The sequence below is a fragment of the Antechinus flavipes genome, chromosome 4 (assembly GCF_016432865.1).
Source record: "Antechinus flavipes isolate AdamAnt ecotype Samford, QLD, Australia chromosome 4, AdamAnt_v2, whole genome shotgun sequence".
Classification (NCBI taxonomy): domain Eukaryota; kingdom Metazoa; phylum Chordata; class Mammalia; order Dasyuromorphia; family Dasyuridae; genus Antechinus; species Antechinus flavipes.
In genome coordinates, this window is record NC_067401.1 from 212,413,795 (window position 1) to 212,435,193 (window position 21,399).

Genomic DNA, 21,399 nt, shown 5'->3' on the forward strand with positions numbered 1-21,399 from the left:
CATGTCTGCAAATGGGCACTTTTTCCCATATGGATCACAATATATATTAAATACAAATACATGTATATGTATATATTATATATATATACATATAAACATATATATTTACACATACACAGAAAATGAATTGGGAAGTCCTTTGGTTTAGACTTAAGTTTCTACTTCCCAAGTGCATAGGTTTCCTTTGACCAATCTGTTCAGAAAACAAATATGAAAAGTGCCATGGCAATTTTTGATAATTCCTTCTTTTCCCTCCCCTTCCCTTTTTAAATGCTTCCCCCAACAACAACAATTCTAAGTCTTTTCAAAAATAACTTTTTTGACCTTCCATCTTATATATTACTAATTCACAGATTCTCTTGCAGAGTTTCACAATTATTTCCGGAAATTAGTCTATAATGACGACCAAGATTCCAAAGAGAATTCCTTTTCTGAAAACAAACAAAAAAAAACTCAACTCCTATTTCCACCCCTCCCTAGAAAAAAGCTGGCACTTTGATGTGTTGTAATTAATCCACTCTGAATCTGGCTTGCTTTGTTACATTTGGCCAGCCCAAGCAGCTGAGGTCTGAGCTTCCCTGCATCTCTGTGCGACATTTGGGAAAAAAAAATTAATTCAGTTTGTCTAAGCTTCTCAGACAGTTGTGACGTGATCAGGATTCTCTTGGATTTCTATGCACTCAATTTCTTCCCGCTCCTTTCGTTTAGCACGTTTCTTTTTCTTGTGGTGTTTTTTGGAGGGGGGGAAGAAAGTTAGGAAAACGGGTAAGATAACAAAACAGTGCAGAAGCGTGCAACTCCCGGTGAGCAGCAAGCATTTGAACAGTGTGAAGGTCAAGTTCGAAGGCACAAACAGGAGGGGGACCAACCCAATAAGAAAAGAAGTAACATTTTGCAAAATGGCTGTCCCATGCTCTTGTAGGGAACTTTTGATACACTGAGTTCGGGTGTGCTCAGTTGCTAATACAAATGTGTAAAGCAGGGGTGCACAGTGATCAATGGAAAAATTTAAAGTGTAGATAAGGCACAAGATAGAAATGCAATCCATGTCTACGTTCCACAGCGTCATTAAGCCCAGAACGCCCAGCTCTATTGAGGTGACACTGAGAATTAGCCAGAAATTTCCCAGAGGATGGATCACTAAGAAGAAAGTTAAAATTAACATTAGTAGGACTCCAAAGCCAGCAATCAGGACAGGCATGGTGACAGACAAACCATAGTGATCCATGAAAACAAAGGAAGGATTGAACACAATGAACCGAATGCTCTTGGCCAGAGATAGGGGCCTGAGTTTATCAAGTACTTGTATTACTTCCTTCTGCTTGTCTCTGCTAGTTCTGGCCACCAGATACAAGCGAGAAGCAATGATATTGCTTTCATCTCCTGCCTTGGAGAAAATAATATCATTTCGGAAGTGCTGGAACTCTGACTTTTTTAAAAAGGAGTTTTGCAGGACACTTATGAAGTCACTCTTGTTACTCGCGCTGATGTTGCTGACTTTCAGGAACTGGTAATACTGTTCAACCCAAGACACCGCAGTGAAGCCACTGCAAAGTCTTCTTAAGTCTTCCTGGACGGTGCCATTCCAGTACTCAAGAGGCTCATATACGTAGAATCCAATGACTGGACTGTAATTGCTGAAGTACTCTTGCTGCAGGATGGCATAGGAGACGCTTGGGGAGTCACTGGCAAGCAGGCTGATGATGTTGGCCCCATCACTGATCTGCAGACAGCCCATAAAGGAAAAGGAAGCATAAATGAGATAGAGGATGACAACAAATGGCTTCACATAGATATTTGTGATCCATTCATTATAATGTTCCCGGAGAAAATGCTGAATGAAGTGGTTCTGGTAGGGGTTGGTCTCATGATGAGAAGTCTGTTGATGTCCATCACTCATCACGGTCTGGAACCAGACAGGCTTACGATCTAGGTATTCTGCAGAAGGAATTTTGCAGCAGAAGATGCTGTGGTAACGGTTCTGCTCTAGTTGGCCAGCAAAGACCAGGCAGGAGCCAAAGAAAGAGAAAATGTAGAAGTAGTTCAATAGGATGGAGACACACATGTTCTGACAGAAGACCTTCACGGCCTCAATGTTGGTGAAAGGGCTGGCGCCCATACCAAACGTAATGAAGTACAAGGAGCTGGTCATGGTGTAGGTGACCATCACATCAGAATACGCATCTGCAACCCTGTCTTTGAAGGGCAGGTTCTCTCTGGTTCTCCGCCATCCTGATAGAAGCTCAAATACTCCCTTTGTTCCATGACCTACAAATAACAATACAGAATAAATGAATACAAATTCTTATTCTGCAGTTCAAAGGTTCTCAAACGTTTCTTGCTCATGGCGGAGTATTATTCTTTGCCATGAATACTCACTGGCACATTGACTGCTTCAGATGGCAATACTCTATAGGAGAAGTAAGAAACTTGAACATACAAATTGCAAGTATTAATTCTAGGCAATTAGTGGGAGACTCATAGATATCCAGGTGATTGGAAGTGTTAGTTCCATACAATTGATGGGGTGGGGGGGAGCTCCTCTAATGTCTATGTGAAAATAATAATAATAAAGAGCATTTATATGATGCTTTAAGATTTATGAAGCATATTACAAATGTTCTTACTTTATTCTTACAACAGTCATGGAAAGTAGGTTACATATTGACTATAAATTCCAAACATTTTGGAGTACACCTGGTATATTATGGATTATATCTCTTAAAAACCATGATGTAGTTTTAGTCAATTCTTGGTGGATTGGCTATGCTCAACATTGAGCTTAGATAGGAATATACATATGCACACATATATGCCTACCCCTTGAGCTTCTGGGTTCATTCCTCTTAGAAATCCTATATAACTGGTTATAGACTTTTAGCTTTCTCGACAAAAGTCTCTAAAAGTTGATCTACCAAGGCAAAATATGTTCTTTATCTGATTTAGCATATTTAAATTTGGGGGGACTAGGCTAAAGAGAAAATTCTTTGCCTCCAATGTTATCTAATTTTAATCGTTGAATGGGTATGGTTTCAGTCAAACTGTTGAACACCTTAATTTAAAAAGACCAACGTCTCCCATTTCATCCAGGGCCATCTACAGTCATCTTCATCAATATCATACCACTGGACCCAGATGACCCTAGAAAGGAAAGTGAGGCAGGTGATCTTGCCCAGCCTTCCCTCACTTAAATCCAATTCCCTTGCACCTCATGGCATCACCTCTCTGATGTCATGTCCTCTTCAAAAAGGAAGACAAACAAACAATAATAAACTCCAAATTTATAGAACTGCACATACAATGAAATACTTATCTGTTCTATGTTTTTGATACTTTCAGTACTTCCATACATTTTTTGGTATGTCTCAGAAAGTTATTCTTTCCCCTTCCATACATCTTATATACTTAAATAGGTTTTGAATTCCTTGAAGGAGAAAATAAATGATTATCTTATACTTCTTTTCATCCCTTATAGTACTTAAACAGTGTTGTATGTATGTAAGGTGCATGATAATAACAACTTTGCTATAATGCTAATGTTTATAAAGAATTTTTTTCAAACTATTCCAGTAAAGTGAGTCATTTCTAGTATTATAAATTCCCATTTTTCTCATAAGGAAATTCATCCTAAAAGAAATTCCTGTCAGGATTTTGAGTTGGATAGAAACTTAGGAAATTTTCTTATCCAGTTTCATAAGTTGACCCAGAAGGAAACTGAGGTCCAAAGAGGAAAAAAACATTTCCTCAAAGAGGTATGAATGATAAGTGGGGGAGCCGAGTTTCAAATTGAGGTCTTCTATTTCTATATCCAGTGCTACTCAAATCTTAATGCCTAGGAGTACATAGTTCTTGTCTTAGAACTAGGATTTCAACCCAAGTCTCTGCACTAGAAGTTCATCACTCTTTCAACTAGACAATATTTCCTCCCTCAACCTATCTTTTCAAAGTTCGATTATATGAAGAATACTACTAGCTGAGGTACTTCATTTAGGAAGCTGCAAGGTGATGTTAACCATTTCAAAAAAGATTGAAAATGTCCAAATTTCCATTTTTCCCATCAGAAATAAATGCAGAAAACTAAGTGGCTAACAAATTTCCATCTCCAGAGAGTTAGAGTGATAGGCTGTAAGCAACTAAGATCTACTGCTTGCTTTATAACCATTAAACATTCTGGAAGCACATACAAAGTGAATGTTTTCAAATGACTAATAGATTAACATGACTCATTATCCATATTAAGTCATGTGTTCTTGCTGATTTGGCTTCTAAGAACTTCTTGCTTAGATGATTAAGCAAGTGGTTTTGGGCTTTGGTGAAAGAATACATATATATACACATACAAACATTTACACAAATGTGAAGAAGATGCAAGAAACCAAAGGTACCATTCTAAAAATATAGTTTTCTTTTTATAGTCTATTATTTGGACATGATACTTTGTTAATATATATCCCTTTCATAGAATTTAGAATATTAAAGATGAAAGAGATCTTAGAGAGCTTATGGTCCAACCCTTAAATTTTGCAAAGAAAAAAACCTGAGACTCTGAAATAAAGCTAGGAGCCTAAAGCCAAATGAGTAGTAGAAGAGCAAGATTATAGCCAGGTACACCAATTTTTAGTTAGTACTCTTTTCACTACAGTGTTGATAGGTTGTTTAGGGTTGAAAGGCCAATCTCGTAACACATATGTAACATTCATCCCACTTTCATAAACTAATGGAGCATTTGATATAATGAATTATCACTATTTGTCCCTAGGGATATTCAGAAAGCTCCCAGTTTAGAAGATACCTTCCCAGAAAAATTTATAGGCAAAGTAAAATCAGTTACCAGTTTAAGCCAAGATCTAATACTTGTAGAAAAGAAATAAATATTTAGGAAAAGAACACTTCCCTTGAAGATGTTGTCTGGGAATATGATTTGAGTTGCAAAATAATAATAACAGGTTGGCCAAAAACCCAACACACAAAACACTGGCACCCAAAACACTGGTTGATAAAAATACATTTTCCTGGAATTTAGAAAAATGTAATCAAGATTTTAAACAGAAAAGGAAAATGGAGAAGTAAACTACATGTAGATATGGTACAATGGAAATAACTCTTGAATCTGGTGACCTGGATTCAAATTGAGCCTTTGATATTCAATACTTGCATGACATTTGACAAATCATTTAGCTCAAATGAGCCTCAATTAACTCATCTGTAGGGTTATGGAGAATACATTCCTGGATATAAGGAGACAGGTAGGTATGAAATACATGATGAGTTGTAGAATAGAACCATTAAGATCTGGAAACTGAAAGGATCTGTGAGGTGAAAGAAAGCTATTGAAGATTAACATGAGTGATAAGAAGAAGGAGTCTTAAATGGAAATGGAATTTTGAAATAAGGATAGTTTTGGGAGAAATATAATGAGTTCAGATTTGGACATGTTGAGTTTGAGATACTAAACTGATGGGCCAACATATTTTTAATAGGTATAGTACTTTCCATAATTATTATTCTGTGTAGTTTCTAGGACTCATTTTTAATCTATATCTAAGTATTTTGTTATTCTTCTTATAATTTTTTACCTTTGAGGAAATAAATGATTCAATATTGTTTTCAGTAGAATATGTACACACTTAATACACACATTTATACATATTTGTATTGAAATAGTAAGAAATTTTAGGTAGATTGGAAATATGTCCTCTCTTTATTTAATTTAAGCGAGCATTTCATACAACTAATATCTCTAGGTAGGGAAGTGGTGGTTGGGATACCATGATCACTACCACTACAAGGCTTTAATTTTACTTTTAATTCTATATGAAAGAAAAACTTAAGGTCATTCCCCTGGCATTTGTAATGAAATTGACATGTTCTAGGAATGCTAGCTGTCCTTTGCTTTTTATGTACAGTAAAGATGATTTCTTCTTTTCTTCTCCAGAGAGCTTGTCATGTATCCAGAGAAAATCAAAAGTATAAGTGAAAAACTCAGGGAGCATAGGATTGGAGAAAGGGCTATTGGATTTGGAAATTAAGAGATTTGTAATTTTAAAGAGAAAAGTCTCAGTTAAATGACGAAAGTAGAAACCCAAGCTACAAGAGATTGAGAAGTAAGTGAAAGGAAAGTAGATGCAATGAATGTAGACAGATTTTTATAGGATCACAGGATAAGACAATTAGAGCTGGAAAGAACTGAAGGTATCATATAATACAATATTTTCTCTTTACAAATAAGGAAACTAAAGATTAGAGCAATTAAGTGATTTGTTCAAGTCACATAGTACCAGAATTGGGATTTGCAAGCGCAACTTTTGATCACAGATTTATAGTTGGAAGTGGCTTCAGAGTCCATACAGTCCATTATGATCACTTTGCAGAAATGGAATTAAGGATTAAGTGACTTGTCCAATTTCATGTGGGTTGTAAATGGCAGAGTCTGCATTCGAATCCATGTCTTCAGACCCCAATAATGGATACTTTCCATTGGAGTTTGGCTGAGAAGGGAACAAGAGTTATATGATTATAGCTTAAGGGGATGATATATGAATTCAAAGGTGAATTCTTTGGGAATGAAGGAACTCTGGGTATGCTTCTAGGTGATAGAGAAAGTCAATGCATTAGAAAAGATTTAAATTTGAGAGAGTAAAGGGCTGAACATAAGAGTAATTTTCTAGAAGACAGAGGAATTGAGATCAAAGATAGAAATTGGCCTTGACGAGGAGAACTACCTCTTTATTGAAGGGTGGAGAAAAGAAGAGAATGGTGATAACATCAGGAGATACTGATAAAAACAAAAGGAAAAATACTCTAAAATTCAAAGCAGAGTTAAGAGAGTTTATAAACTATGGGTCAGTAAACTTTGAATCCAGGTAGTATTCTAAGATATATTATTAATAGGATGACTAGTGAACAACCAGAAAAGGAGACAGTAATCAAAAAGCATCTACATAAATTTATTTAAAACTGAGCAATATGGTTTTACATATTGATATATGTGTTAATTTAAAAAAAAAACAACAATTTTTCTTTTTCTGATATGTTTTAGATTGGCAAGAGTAAATGAATATTAAAGATACAATTTACCTAGACTTTCAGCACAGTTTTTGACAAAAACTCCCATGGTTTTATTGTGACAAAAAGAAATGGCAATATAATTAAGTGGATTTGTATTACACTAAAATCACAGAGTAGGTATTGACGATTTGATATTAAATTAGAGGGAAATTTTTAGTACAGTGTCCAGGAATCTGTGCGTAGGCATATGTTTCTTAATTTTATTATAAATATCTTGGCAGGCATTAAAGAAATATTTATAATTCTTTTAGATGACCAGAAGCCTGGAGGGATAGCTACAATACTCTGTGACTGTAACAGTAAAAAAATCTGAATAGCCAATATAGTGAATTGTATCAAATATGATAGGGAATAGGGAGAAAATTAATGAAAACTTTCATTTAGTTTCAACAAATAATACTCAAAAGCACAAATTGGGGGACATATTGGGTCAATATCACCTAATCTGAAAAGGTTTTAGGGGTTTCAAAATACTGTAAGCTTAACATGAGTTAAAAGTGTGATGTTGTAGCCAATACATTTTTAGGTATCAATAAAAGAATTTTAGTGTTCAGAACAAGAGGGAAAGAGCAATGACACCAAGAAACAGATTCTGGTTGTACTATATCCACAATATTTCAGTGAATTTTGAGTAATACATCTTATATAGGATGTTGATTAACTGAAGATCATTTGTATTGTGTTAAAGGACTAGAACTTTATTTGGAAAAGAGGAGATTATAGCTGTCTTTAAGTATCTGAAGGATTCTATTTATTTAGTGCTATACCAATCAGACTTCCAAGAAAATATTTTAATGATCTAGAAAAAATAACAACAAAATTCATATGGAACAATAAAAAGTCGAGAATCTCAAGGGAATTAATGAAAAAAAAATCAAATGAAGGTGGCCTAGCTGTACCTGATCTAAAATTATATTATAAAGCAGCAGTCACCAAAACCATTTGGTATTGGCTAAGAAATAGATTAGTGGATCAGTGGAAAAGGTTAGGTTCACAAGACAGAATAGTCAACTATAGCAATCTAGTGTTTGACAAATCCAAAGCCCCTAACTTCTGGGAAAAGAATTCATTATTTGATAAAAACTGCTGGGATAATTGGAAATTAGTATGGCAGAAATTAGGCATGGACCCACACTTAACACCATATACCAAGATAAGATCAAAATGGGTCCATGACCTAGGCATAAAGAATGAGATTATAAATAAATTAGAGGAACATAGAATAGTTTATCTCTCAGACTTGTGGAGGAGAAAGAAATTTGTGACCAAAGATGAACTAGAGACCATTACTGATCACAAAATAGAAAATTTTGATTACATCAAATTAAAAAGCCTTTGTACAAACAAAACTAATGCAAACAAGATTAGAAGGGAAGCAACAAACTGGGAAAACATCTTCACAGTTAAAGGTTCTGATAAAGGCCTCATTTCCAAAATATATAGAGAACTGACTCAAATTTATAAGAAATCAAGCCATTCTCCAATTGATAAATGATCAAAGGATATGAACAGACAATTTTCAGAGGATGAAATTGAAACTATTACCACTCATATGAAAGAGTGTTCCAAATCATTATTGATCAGAGAAATGCAAATTAAGACAATTCTGAGATACCACTACACACTTGTCAGATTGGCTAAGATGACAGGAAAAAATAATGATGAATGTTGGAGGGGATGCGGGAAAACTGGGACACTAATGCATTGTTGGTGGAGTTGTGAACGAATCCAACCATTCTGGAGAGCAATCTGGAATTATGCCCCCAAAATTATCAAATTGTGCATACCCCTTGATCCAGCAGTGTTTCTATTGGGCTTATATCCCAAAGAAATACTAAAGAAGGGAAAGGGACCTGTATGTGCCAAAATGTTTGTAGCAGCCCTATTTGTAGTGGCTAGAAACTGGAAAATGAATGGATGCCCATCAATTGGAGAATGGTTGGGTAAATTGTGGTATATGAATGCTATGGAATATTATTGTTCAGTAAGAAATGACCAGCAGGATGAATACAGAGAGGACTGGCGAGACTTACATGAACTGATGCTAAGTGAAATGAGCAGAACCAGGAGATCATTATACACTTCGACAACGATATTGTATGAGGACATATTTTGATGGAAGTGGATTTCTTTGACAAAGAGACCTAACTGAGTTTCAATTGATAAATGATGGACAAAAGCAGCTACACCCAAAGAAAGAACACTGGGCAACGAATGTGAACTATCTGCATTTTTGTTTTTCTTCCCGGGTTATTTATACCTTCTGAATCCAATTCTCCCTATGCAACAAGAGAACTGTTCGGTTCTGCAAACATATATTGTATCTAGGATATACTGCAACATATCCAACATATAAAGGACTGCTTGCCATCTAGGGGAGGGGGTAGAGGGAGGGAGGGGAAAAAATCGGAACAGAAACGAGTGCAAGGGATAATGTTGTAAAAAAAAAATTACCCTGGCATGGATTCTGTCAATATAAAGTAATTATTAAATAAAAATTAAAAAAAAAAAAGTATCTGAAGGGTTGTCATGTAAAAGATAGGTTAAAGTTGTTTTGCCTGACTTCAGAAGAAAAAATAAGGAATTAAAAAAAATGGAAGTAAAGAAAATGCATTATGTAGTCTTGATATCTGGAGAAAACACACATAATAACCTTCTGACTTCCTTATAATTGGAATTATTCAAAGAACTCTCCATCATTAGAAGAAATGGAACAAAGACCAAATTATTATTTCTTAGGTGGACTTTTGGAAGATATTCTTGGTTAAGCATGATCTCATTTATATAAAGTAGAATCTTAAGTCCTTTCCAACTTTGAGATTTTGTGACTCTTTGGGATCGTGGTCCAATTCTTGTCCCTTCATTCTTCTCTGAACACATAAAGAAAGGGTTGAGGACAAAGGAGGGGAAAAATAGTGTTTCTCCAATATCCTTCTCTTTATCTGAGACCCTTCTCCCTAATGAATCTACAAATTACCATGTGCTACATTTCATATAGTGAATTTCAGTATGAATGGAAATCTTCATATTGTGCTGCTATTACACTTGAAAGCACAAAGATAGTATAGAGAACCTTGGAATCCTGTGAATGGACACAAGCCATACTTGGGCTGCTCTCCAAGAATGCCATTAAGAAGCATATTTGACTGAAGAAAACAGAATGACTCACTTTCTCTGGTTCCCTGGTGCAAAGAAAATGTACTTCTTTGTGTCATTTAGCTAATGGAATTATGGATTACACTGTTCAATTTAGTGCCTTAATGATAGTTACTTAATAAACTGGACAAGTCACAAACTTCCTTGAATTTCATTTTTTTTTTTTAAATTTGTGGTAACACATGGCTAGACTTCTTGATCTTCTTCCAGTTCTTTGACTCTGGTATCAATGTTAATTTTATTTTTTTCTGTATTAACTAAACTGTTTGATAAAATCTCCATAAGAAAACACATTAGAGCCTTGTCTGCAGTCTTTTGATAAAATAGCCTGCCTTGATATATTTGTCTAATGAATGAGTGGATAGAAAAATATGAATGAATAGATGGATGGAAAAAATTCTTTTAAATGATACTTGAACTGGATCCAAGATAGACTCATTTTATCAATTTCAACTCAATGTACAACAGAGGTTCTACTCTATCTTATGATTATTTCTAGTTTTATGCATGGAAACTCCATTGTGGGCACTCATTAATAGGATTTGTTACTATTGGTTCATGATGAAAATTAGACGTTGATAACTGGTTTTTCCTTTATTATATTCTCCTATGATCATGTTACTGCTCCAGGTACATGACCTAATTCTTTCTTTATATTCATGGGCATGGCTTCTTAAGGTCTGATACATAGGGGTTTACTGGAATGAAGTAAAGTAGAGGAGAGCAGATGAAGCAAGCTCTCTCTTTTTCTTTATGAAGAAGACAAGTGCTAAAATTCATCTTTTGAAAGTTATCTCTTTCTCTATAGAGCCAGAGAAGCTTAGAAATGGAAAGGATCTTTGAGGTCATAGGATTATATAAATGTAGAGCTAAAGAGGGTCATAAAGATCATCTAATCTAAGAGATGGGACAAGTGTAATCCAGAGAAGTGACATCTCTTGTTCTCTACTATTGACTACTTCTTTCTTAGACATGACTATTTAGTTAGGAACTATAGACATTTATTCTATTCTTATTTACATAATACTCATGAATCATTTTTATATTTAGTTGCTACATTTATAAAATGACAACAAAGTATCTAGTAGATAGATATAGTCATAATATGAACCTAGAAGAAGTATAAAGATAATGATAATGTTTGTAGAAGAAGCTAATAAAAAGCTAACAGTGTGATGAAGGGAGTGGGGTAATGTTTGAAATTAGTGGTTCTTATTTTTTATGAGATAACTAACAATATCTCATATACAAAGAAAATTTTGTAAAGAAATTTCTATTATCTTATTTTTAAGTTATCTTCTTTGATAACTTTAAGACAGTATCATTCCCATTTTGTGGGTAAAGAAACTGAGACCATGCAGGGCAAATGACTTGCTTAAGGTCAAAAAGATAGTAAAAGATAGGTAGGATTTGAACCCAGATCTCTCATACCAAGAAATCTGTTTTCAATCATTCCAGACAGCTACCCCATCTATTTATAATGCTAAAAAATCTCCAACTTATGGAGCCTGAAGAAATTCTGTTTTCCATAACTAAGTTGTTACTCTTTTGGTTTAATAGAGAAAGCATGAGGGAGAATATCAGTGAGAAAACTTAGCTCTTCTAAACCCAAAACTAATGTCCTATTTCATACGTTCACTACTTTTCTACCTGTGAGATCACCTGGTTTTTCCACAATAAACAGAGTTAGATCATGCCCACTTCTCTCTTATCTTCTGGCATTTTGCCTGGTAGAATGAAATAGGAGCATGAAAAGGATATTCTACTTGCTCTATAAAAACAACCTGTTCTATTGATTGATTATTGGAATGTATCCACTACTGAGATCCCTGGGTACCAGTTACTTTAGCCATGCAATAATTAATTTAATTTTTCATTACTTCATAACCAAGATGAATTTCTCCCTCATCTCAGAATATACTTTAAATGAACAGATGGACCTAGACTGCATTAAAATTATCTAGTGGTTGAGAGCCACAGAGTTCTAAATTTCAAAAAAAAAGTACAAAAAACATTCTACCTTGCCTAAAGAATTTTCATCCTGGAAATTTTTATCACTAATATCCAGTTGCCATTAGGGTAAAAATCCCCCAAATCTGTTACTCTTTTGGAGTCATGGAGAAAGTATGAGATCTATATTACATTTAATTGTTTTTTAAAATCTTAACAATTTTCAGGATCTAAGAAAGATTTTAAAGTTAGAATCAGTTTCCTGAATAGAGAGATACCTCCCTTAAATGAGTGTACTTTATGGTATTGAATCCTGAATCAAATTGTCAATATTCTTCATTATTTTTGTACTTCTAAGTTCATATCATGACTATTCCTATCCACTGGATAGTTTTTTGTCATTTTACAAATGTGAGAACCAACTATAAAAATGATTCATGGGCATTATGTAAATAAGGATAGAATAAATGTTATTTATAGTTCCTAACTAGTCATGTCTAAGAAAGGGCTATCAAATTCTGCATACCCTTTGATTCAGCAGTGTCTCTACTCTATCCTAAAGAGATCATAATGGAGGGAAAGGGACCCACATGTGCAAAAAATGTTTATGGCAGCCCTTTTAATAGTGGCAAGAAACTGGAAACTGAGTAGACGCTAATCAGCTGGAGAATGGCTGAATAAGTTATGGTATATGAATGTTATGGAATATTATTGTTTTATAAGAAATGATCAGCAGGATAATTTCAGAAAGGCCTGGAGAGACTTACATGAACTGATGCTAGGTGAAGTGAGTTGAACCAAAAGAACATTGTACACATCAACAATAAGATCATGCAATGATCAATTCTGATGGACGTAGTTCTTTTCAACAATGAGGTGATTCAGACCAATTCCAATAGACTTAGAAAAGTCTGCATCCAGAAAGAAGATTGTGGGGACTAAAAGTGGATCACAACTGTTGGAATCTTTACAAACTGCTAACTCATTAGAGTTGATAGATTATTGATCTGATCTTACAAGATGTTTTGGGCCAGAACCTGAAACAAGGTACTAAGTAGAACTAATTGATACAATGCTTGTGTTCACACCTTTACTCATTGGAGTTCACATGTTTGGGAGATTTCGCGGTTTAGTATGAGATATGGGAATTCACATCTCCCTTGAAGCTCTTAGGGCCAGAGAGCATTATAGGAGAAAACCCATAATCCCTCTCTCTGATATATAAGAAGAAAGCAGAGGCCCAGTTTGGGGAGTTCAGCTGAAGATTGAGAAGGGAGCATCAGTTCAGTTGAGGAGAAGCACTCTCTCGGAGGTGCAACCAGATTCATCTTCATCTCACACCACTGTGGTGGCTGGGCTCCAGCACTTCCCCAACTGAGACCAAGATAGTCTGAAAGACTTGCCAGAAAGGTAGCCAAGCCCCAAATGAAGGAGACAAGAGATTCATTCCATCTTTGTGATGGATGGAGGCTGAAGATTTTAAAGTTCTTTTAACAGTCTCATTGTCAGCCATGCTCTTTCAATGGTGAGCACAATCAGCAACAGAACCACCTGATATTTCTTGGGTCTTCTCCTTCACTTCAAGGGTCTGCGCTATATTGGAGATTGAGAGCCAGAAGCCCTCTCTCCGAGGCAAGAGAGATCCATCCCATTTTCCTCTTGGCTGGCTGGAGGACTGAAGGACAAACCTTTGGATTTGGAGACATTCGGAGGGAGCTCTTGGAACCAAGCAGAGAGATAGGCCTCTAAGCTAACCGGGCTATATTGGAGACAGTAAAAGATCTGAACTTTTATCACCTGGCTGCATTTGGGGTAATTATTGATCTGAACTGCAACTAAGGCTGCCTCCAGAAAATCTCCCCTGAGAAACCTGCTCACTCCCAGAAAGAATCATATTATATTTATTTAAAAGAAGAAAATCACCACAGTATTTTCATCCTTTTTGTTGTTTGCTTGCTTTTTTCTTTCTTTCTTATTTTTCTCTTTTTGATTTGATTTTTCTTGTATAGCATGATAAATGTGGAAATATGTATAGAAGAATTACACATGTTTAATATATATTGGACTACTTAGTGTCTAGGAGAGGGAGTGGAGGGGAGGGAGAGAGAAAAAAAATTGGAACACAAGGTTTTGCAGGGATGAATGTTGAAAACTTTGCACATATTTTGGAAATAAAAAACTATTATTTAAAAATTTTTAAAGAAAATGGGGATTCTAAAACTAGAATAATAATAACAACCTATCACCTCAACATTATTGTTGTGAACTTTGTTGTATCCATATCTTCCTCTTAGTTCCTCTGAAGAACGCAAGAAAGTTTTTACTTTTCATAACTAATTGAATAGGCATTTTCCATTTCCTTCAGCACATTTTTTGATTTCTAATTCTTTTTAAAAGATGACTATTCTCTCTGTCTCGGTCTCTTTCTATCTCTCTCTGTCTCTCTCTGCCTCTCTCCTCCCCCTCATATCTTTCTACTTACCTACCTACCTACCTGCCTACCTGCCTACCTAAACTATCTCTGGGTTTTGGGTACTGACTTAACAGGGGCAGTTCCAATAAGCATTTGCATGGGTCACTGAACTTGTATGGATTTTCAGGTTGTTCAGCTAACCATTATTAGGAGTGCTAACTCGTCTTCATGACAACATTGGTCTTGATTGAATATGTAGTTTCACTGATAGGTGTACATAACCACCAGCAGAACTGATGCACTGATCTCAGTGGAATTGGCACATGGTACTTGTCCATATACTTAACACTATTAAAGCCACATGGTAACAGACATTATCAGACTTAGAAGTTTATTCTATACCATAATGGTCATCATTTCTCTGTTTTCAGTCAAGAAGTTCATGAATTCTTCTGGTATAGGTTCATGGTAATGGGACCACACTGATGGTAGGGTGTTGAGGCAAAATGATCAAGTCTTTGGATCTGGAAATTCATTGTTAAATTCACCCTTTGTGTAAATTACATGTTATTTTACCATGGACAGAGGTTTTAACTGATGAAGTAGGACAGGTATTTAATCATCAATGATCCCAGGAGAGATGTGTCTTACATAACTTTGGATTATCAAAAAATGTGTAGTCAGATATAAGGGGAGTAAGGGTAAATCTTTTATTATATGTGACAACTAAGATAATCAATAGATATGGTGAGATGACTCCTAATATTGGGTGTAAGAATGATATTCCATTTTCCATAGGCATACAAGGAGTAAAGATTGATTGAATTTTTAAATAATCAAAGGATCATAGTTCATAGCTAGAAAGGTCAAAGGGACTTTAGGGGGTCACCTAATCCAATTCCTTTCTTTTAGAGATGAAATTACAGAGGCCTAGAGATGCTAAGGGATTTGCCTAAGGCCACACAGCTAGTTAGAATGGAAGTCAGAATTTAAATTCAAATTCTCTGGTTCCAAATCTAGCATTCTTTCAACAGAGTTTAAATTGCTTCCAGGCATTTACTGGCCTGGAAAGAGTCAATTCTTAACTCGGTCCTAGAATGAAATTCAGACCTGAGAGGGGTTCACTGTATAATGATAGTAAGAGCTAATATTTATATATCATAATAAGGGTTACAAAGCATTTCGATTAAATTTTCTCATAGCAGGAGCCAAAGGAGATATTAATATCCCCATTTTAAAGATGAGGAAATGGGTCAGAGAGGTAGTGATATGTCTCTGTAATTTTAAGTAGTATTTGAAAAGAGATTTAAATCCAGTACTTAATTCACCATATCACACTGTCTTTGGAATCAGAAAGACCAAAATTCAAGTCCATCCTTTGACATTCCTCGTTTGAGACCACAGGACAATAACTTAACCTGTCAGAGCTTTAGAGCACTGCCTAAGACTTTAAGTTATTGATATGTTGTCTGCCTGCAATTGTGTGAGAAGTTTTCACACCAGACTGAAATAAATATGTTTATTTCAGAATTTAAATATTATGAGAATCAAGTTCTGTGGGTTGCATTGAAATGTTTCTTAATCATAATTTAGAGATTGATTCTCTTTTAAGTTGTTTCTATGGCTGATTGAAATTGATGGAAGTGATTGGAATTGAACTCAAGATCTCATAAGCCACAGCTATATTTAGAAACTAGCACCAAAGAGGGAAATTAATCTTGTGTTTTAATTATAGTTTTCTGAATATGCTGCATATGCAAAATAGATATTCCCTGACATCATTCATAGGTTCTATATAACTCTACTCACTTTTTAACTTAAGATGTGGCTTAAATTTAACCTTGAGTTCTTGATCTCTTTTAGGTCTAGCAGGGAGCTGACACAGGAGAAAATTATCCAGAAGAGTACTTAACAGAACCTCTTACTAGAATATAAGTTGTATAAGGACAGGTGTTTAAATTACTAACTTCTTTATTAAATTGCTATATATAGTGGTAGAGCCAAGATGGCAGAGTTAAGTCAAGAGCTCACCGGAACTCTCCAAAATTATCCTCCAACGAACTCTAAAATTACACCACAAATAAATTCTGGAGTGCAAGAATCAAGAAAAAATCAGGATGAAAAAATTTCTTAGGAGGTTGGCAGGAAAGGTCTGTCTTAAAAGAATGGTGGTTGGTCCACAACACATTGTAGTAAAGATCTGTGATAAGGCAACCAACAGGTCTTAAAGGCACCTGTAACAGTAGAAGCATCAACAGTTTAGGGAGTTAGCCCACAGACTGTTAAGGAGTCAGACTAGTTGTAAGGACATTACAAGGGATCCTTTGGCTGGCACTGGGTGCAGGATCCAGTTGTTCTGGGCCAGGCAAAAGAAGTAGCCTCAAGGGAGCAGAATTCCTGGCCATGGTTTCAGGGCACAAAAGAATGCACAAGGTTACTCACAGAAGAGGAGGAGCCCTGGTCAAAGACAGAAAGGAGTACCAAATTCCTGAGCTTCCAGGTAGAGGAGAAAATATTGCAAGCATCCAGAAAAAATAATTCAAATATCATGGAATCAAAGTCAGGATAATAAAAAATCTAGCATGTTTTACATTAAAGAATCAAAAGGCTTTGGACATGATATTCCAGAAGGCAATGGAGCTAAGATTACAACTAAGAATAATCATCCCAGAAAAATTAATTATAATCCTTCAGGGAATAAGGTTGAAATTTAATGAAATAGAGGGTTTTTAGAATTCCTGATTGAAAAAAAAAAAAAAAACTCACCCAGAACTGAATAGAAAGTTTGCCTTTCAAATATAACCCAAGAGAAGCATAAAAGATAAACAGGAAGGAGAAATCATAAGGGATTCAATAAGCTTATACTGTTTATTTTCTTATACAGGAAAATGATATTTCTAATTCCTAAGAACTTTATAATTATTAGGTCAGTTAGAAACAGTATACATAGACAGAAGGCATGAAAGAAAATTGACTATGATGAGATGAGTAAAAAAATAAAATTAAGGAATAAGAAAGAGGGATAAAATGAGAGAAGGGAAAATAAAGAGTTAAAATGGGGGAAATTATTGTACCTAAAAGGAAAGGAAGAACTTTTAAAATAAAGTGGAAGAATATAGGAGGCAGTCAATACTTGAATATAACTGTTATTATAATTGGCTCAAAAAGGGAATAACATACACACTTATTTGGGTATAGAAATCTATTTTATTCTACAAGGAAGGAGAAGGAAAATGAAATAAAAGAAGAGGGGAATAATTAAAAAGGGGAGAAAATTAGTGAGACAACCCTCACCAACAATGCTGTAAATGTGAATATGAATAATTCATCTATAAAATGGAAGGACATAGAAGAATGAATTAAAAGCCAGAATCTGAAAATATGGTGTTGACAAGAAGTACACTTGAATCAGAGAGACACATAAACATAAAAAGACTATGAAGCAAGGCACAGAGTTTTCCTTAAAATAATTAGTGTTTACCTAAAACAATAATGCAGCATTATCTGTAATGGGAATAAGCTAGCAGCCTTCCTAGTAAATTCAAAAGTTAAGCAAGGATACTGATTATCAGCTCTATTATTCAATATTGTATTAGAAATGCTAATTATAGTAACAAAACAAGAAAATGATATTGAAGAAATTAGGCAATGAACAAAAATATTACTCTTTGCATGTGGCATGATGGTGTATCTAAAGAATCCTAGAGAAACAACTAAATAATTCATTGAAATAATTAACTTCAGTAAAGTTTTCAGGATATAAAACAAAGCCACACAAATCTTTAACATTTCTATACTAACAAAGTCCAGCAGCAAAAGATAGTAATAGAAATTCCATTTAAAACAACTGCAGACAATATAAAATAATTAGTAGTCTACCTGTTAACACAAATATGGAAACTATGTGAACACAATTACAAAATGCTTTCTACACAAATAAAGACAGATCTAAACAATTGAAGAAATATTAATTGTTTGTGGATAGGCCAAGCAAATAAAAAAAAGAACAATTCTACCAAAATTATTTTACTTATTTAACCATTCAAATCATCAAACAATTTTTTAGAACTAGAAAAATCATCTGAGTCAAATTAGTAAGAACATAAGTCATTTCCCAGTTGAAAACAGTTAAAGAATATGAACAGGCAATTTTCAGAAGAAGAAATTAAGGCTATCTATAGTCATATAAAAAATGTTCTAAATCACTGTTGATTAGAGAAATACTAATTAAACAACTCTGAAGTACAATCTCACACCTATCAGATTGTTTAAAATGACAGAAAAGCAAAATGACAAATGTTGGGGTTTATATGGAGAAAAATGGGGCACTAATATATTGATTGGATAGTTATGAATTATTCCAACCATTTTGGAAAGTAGTTTTAAATTTTGCCAAAATGGCTATAAATCTGTGAGTGTCCTGTGGCTCAGTTATATCATTACTAGGTCTACATTCAAAAGAGATCAAAGAAAGAAAAAGGACCTGTATGTATAAAAATATTTATAGTGGGCTTTTTGTGTGCTGGCAAAGCATTAGAAATTGAGGGGATGCCCATCAATTGGGGAATGGTAGAACAAGATGTGGTATATGACAGTGAAAGAATACAATTGTGCTATAAGAAATGACCAACAAGATGGTTTAAAAAAACCAGGGAAAATGTATGAACTGACACAAAGTGAAATAAGCAAACCCAGAACATTGTACATAGTAACAGCAATATGTACGGTGATCACCTATGAATACGCTGCTATTTTTAGAAATACAATGATCCAAGATGATCCTAAATGACTTATGATGAAAAATGCTGTCCATCTTCAGAAAAAAAGAACTAATGGAATCTGAATACAGATTGAAGTATGCATTAAAAAAAAAACCCACAATTTTTTTCTTCTTCCTCTTCCTCTTTCCTTCTTTTCCTCCTCCTCCTTCTTTTTCCTTCTTTTTGTTTTTCCTCTCCTCTTCCTCTTCCTTTTCCTTCTCCTCCTCCTTCTGTTCCTCTACTTTCTTGTTACCATTTTCTTTTGTAATATGGAAACATGTTTTGTATGATTGCATTTGTATAATCTATATCAAAGTGAGTAGTTTCTTGAGGAGGAGGAGAGGAAGGAGTGAATGTGGAATTCAAAATAAAAAAAAGTCAAAATTGTTTTGACCTGTAACTGAGAAAAATAATAATAAAAGGAAAACAATTGTCATACATTGTAGAGGTCTGAAACTCTGAAAAGGTGTGCTTGAATCAGACAGCAGAGTACTTAAGGCTAATTATCTATTCAATGTGAGACAATGGCTCTATATACATATATTTAGATGATATGATAATGTGATGGCTCTCCTCGTGATTGAAGCTTGCTGAATGGGTGGTAGTGAGATAATTGTAGGCAAGGATTGGAGGGCTGGGGGAGAGAAGTCAGAGTTACTTGGCTGCAGGATTAGGAAGAGAGAGGCTGGAGACTCGGGACTCCAGAATCCAGGATACATCTTTGACAAGCCATGTGGCAGCTTTCCTGTCTCCTTCACTTCTCCCCCTAAAGAACAAGAACTTTGACTGACCTTGACTCTGATTGATCTTGAGGGATCTTTCCAGGGACCTAGCCTGGACATTTTAATACACAAATATGTACATATAAATTTTTTTTCAATTGGCTTTGCTTGATCTATAGTGATAATGGGAATAAAGGATTATATAAAAGAATTATATCTGAGTGTCTTAACTAAGGGAGATCAGGATTAGTTTAGCTTAAGCAGCTGTGACTTTGTATCACTTGTATTAGTTTTGGCTGCCTTAAATCTGCATAGCAAAAAAGTGAAAAGGGAAATTGACAATTACCTGATAGATGTCATCAGTGTTGGGACTTGAACTAAACAATTCAGGACAAAAAGGCCAATTTCACATGTCACTTCTTGAATCTTGAATTACCTGGATTTTCTGCCTTCTCTGCCAGAATTTAGTTTGTAATTACCAATATTCCATTTTATATTGTGTTATGTAGACAAAGGCAAAAAATATTACCCAAATAGTACCTGCAGTATAATGCAGTGCAGTGCAATGGACCATTAAAGGTGGGAGCCCATTTGGCAGCATAAAGGAAACCATTTAGTTCACTGAAATCAATAAACTTTAATTAGAGTCCTCCCAGAAATTTTTGCTTAGGGGTTAGTACTAAAATTCAAAATTCTTGGAGCATATGATAGCATGTAATAACTATGACATATTTCTGAAAACCATTTGACTCTTTTCCTTTTCTCAGGTCATTTGATTCATTTATTTCTTTGAGTTTTTTTCTGGCTTGGAAAGATGTATCACAACTTCCATTCCATTGCAATAGCCTTCAAAAACTTAAGATAAATTCCATGTAATTGGCCTTGGAAGATCAATAAGTTCAATGTATCTAAACATCAAATTGACATTAGTCAGTATGGAATAGTGCATGGAACACCAAATACAGTGTTAGAAATTCTGTATTCAAATTCTAGCTCTAAAAATTATTGACTGGGTTATAATCAGAAAGACATTTTAATTCCCATGAAATCTCCAAAAAGGGGAAAATAATAGTTGCTCTAATATACAACTTTGTTTTGAAGAATATGCTATTCAAATAGGAATTTTTATGATTTATTTTAATGATGCTTAATGCATACCATTAAAGAATTCTATCATTTTTTGCAAGGTTTCCTGATGTAAAAAACAAAACACCAAACTTCATCTTAGCAAAGTAGCTAATTTGTATTTTTACCATAATACCTAAGATACTCTCATGTTAATTTTATGGGGGGAAAATATGGCTAGATGGCAGTATAGTTGGGTAGATTC

General features: G+C 34.7%; 1 protein-coding gene across 1 annotated transcript in view; it reads right to left on the reverse strand.

Annotated features, from left to right (window-relative positions):
* Nucleotides 1-234: 234 nt before the first annotated feature.
* Nucleotides 235-21,399, reverse strand: part of PTCHD4 (patched domain containing 4) — a 315,238-nt gene continuing 294,073 nt past the window's right edge. The window contains exon 3 of the mRNA XM_051997117.1: nt 235-2,268. Within this exon, the coding sequence (XP_051853077.1) occupies nt 635-2,268 (1,634 nt within the window). The 3' untranslated portion in view covers nt 235-634. The remainder of the gene's footprint in view (nt 2,269-21,399) is intronic.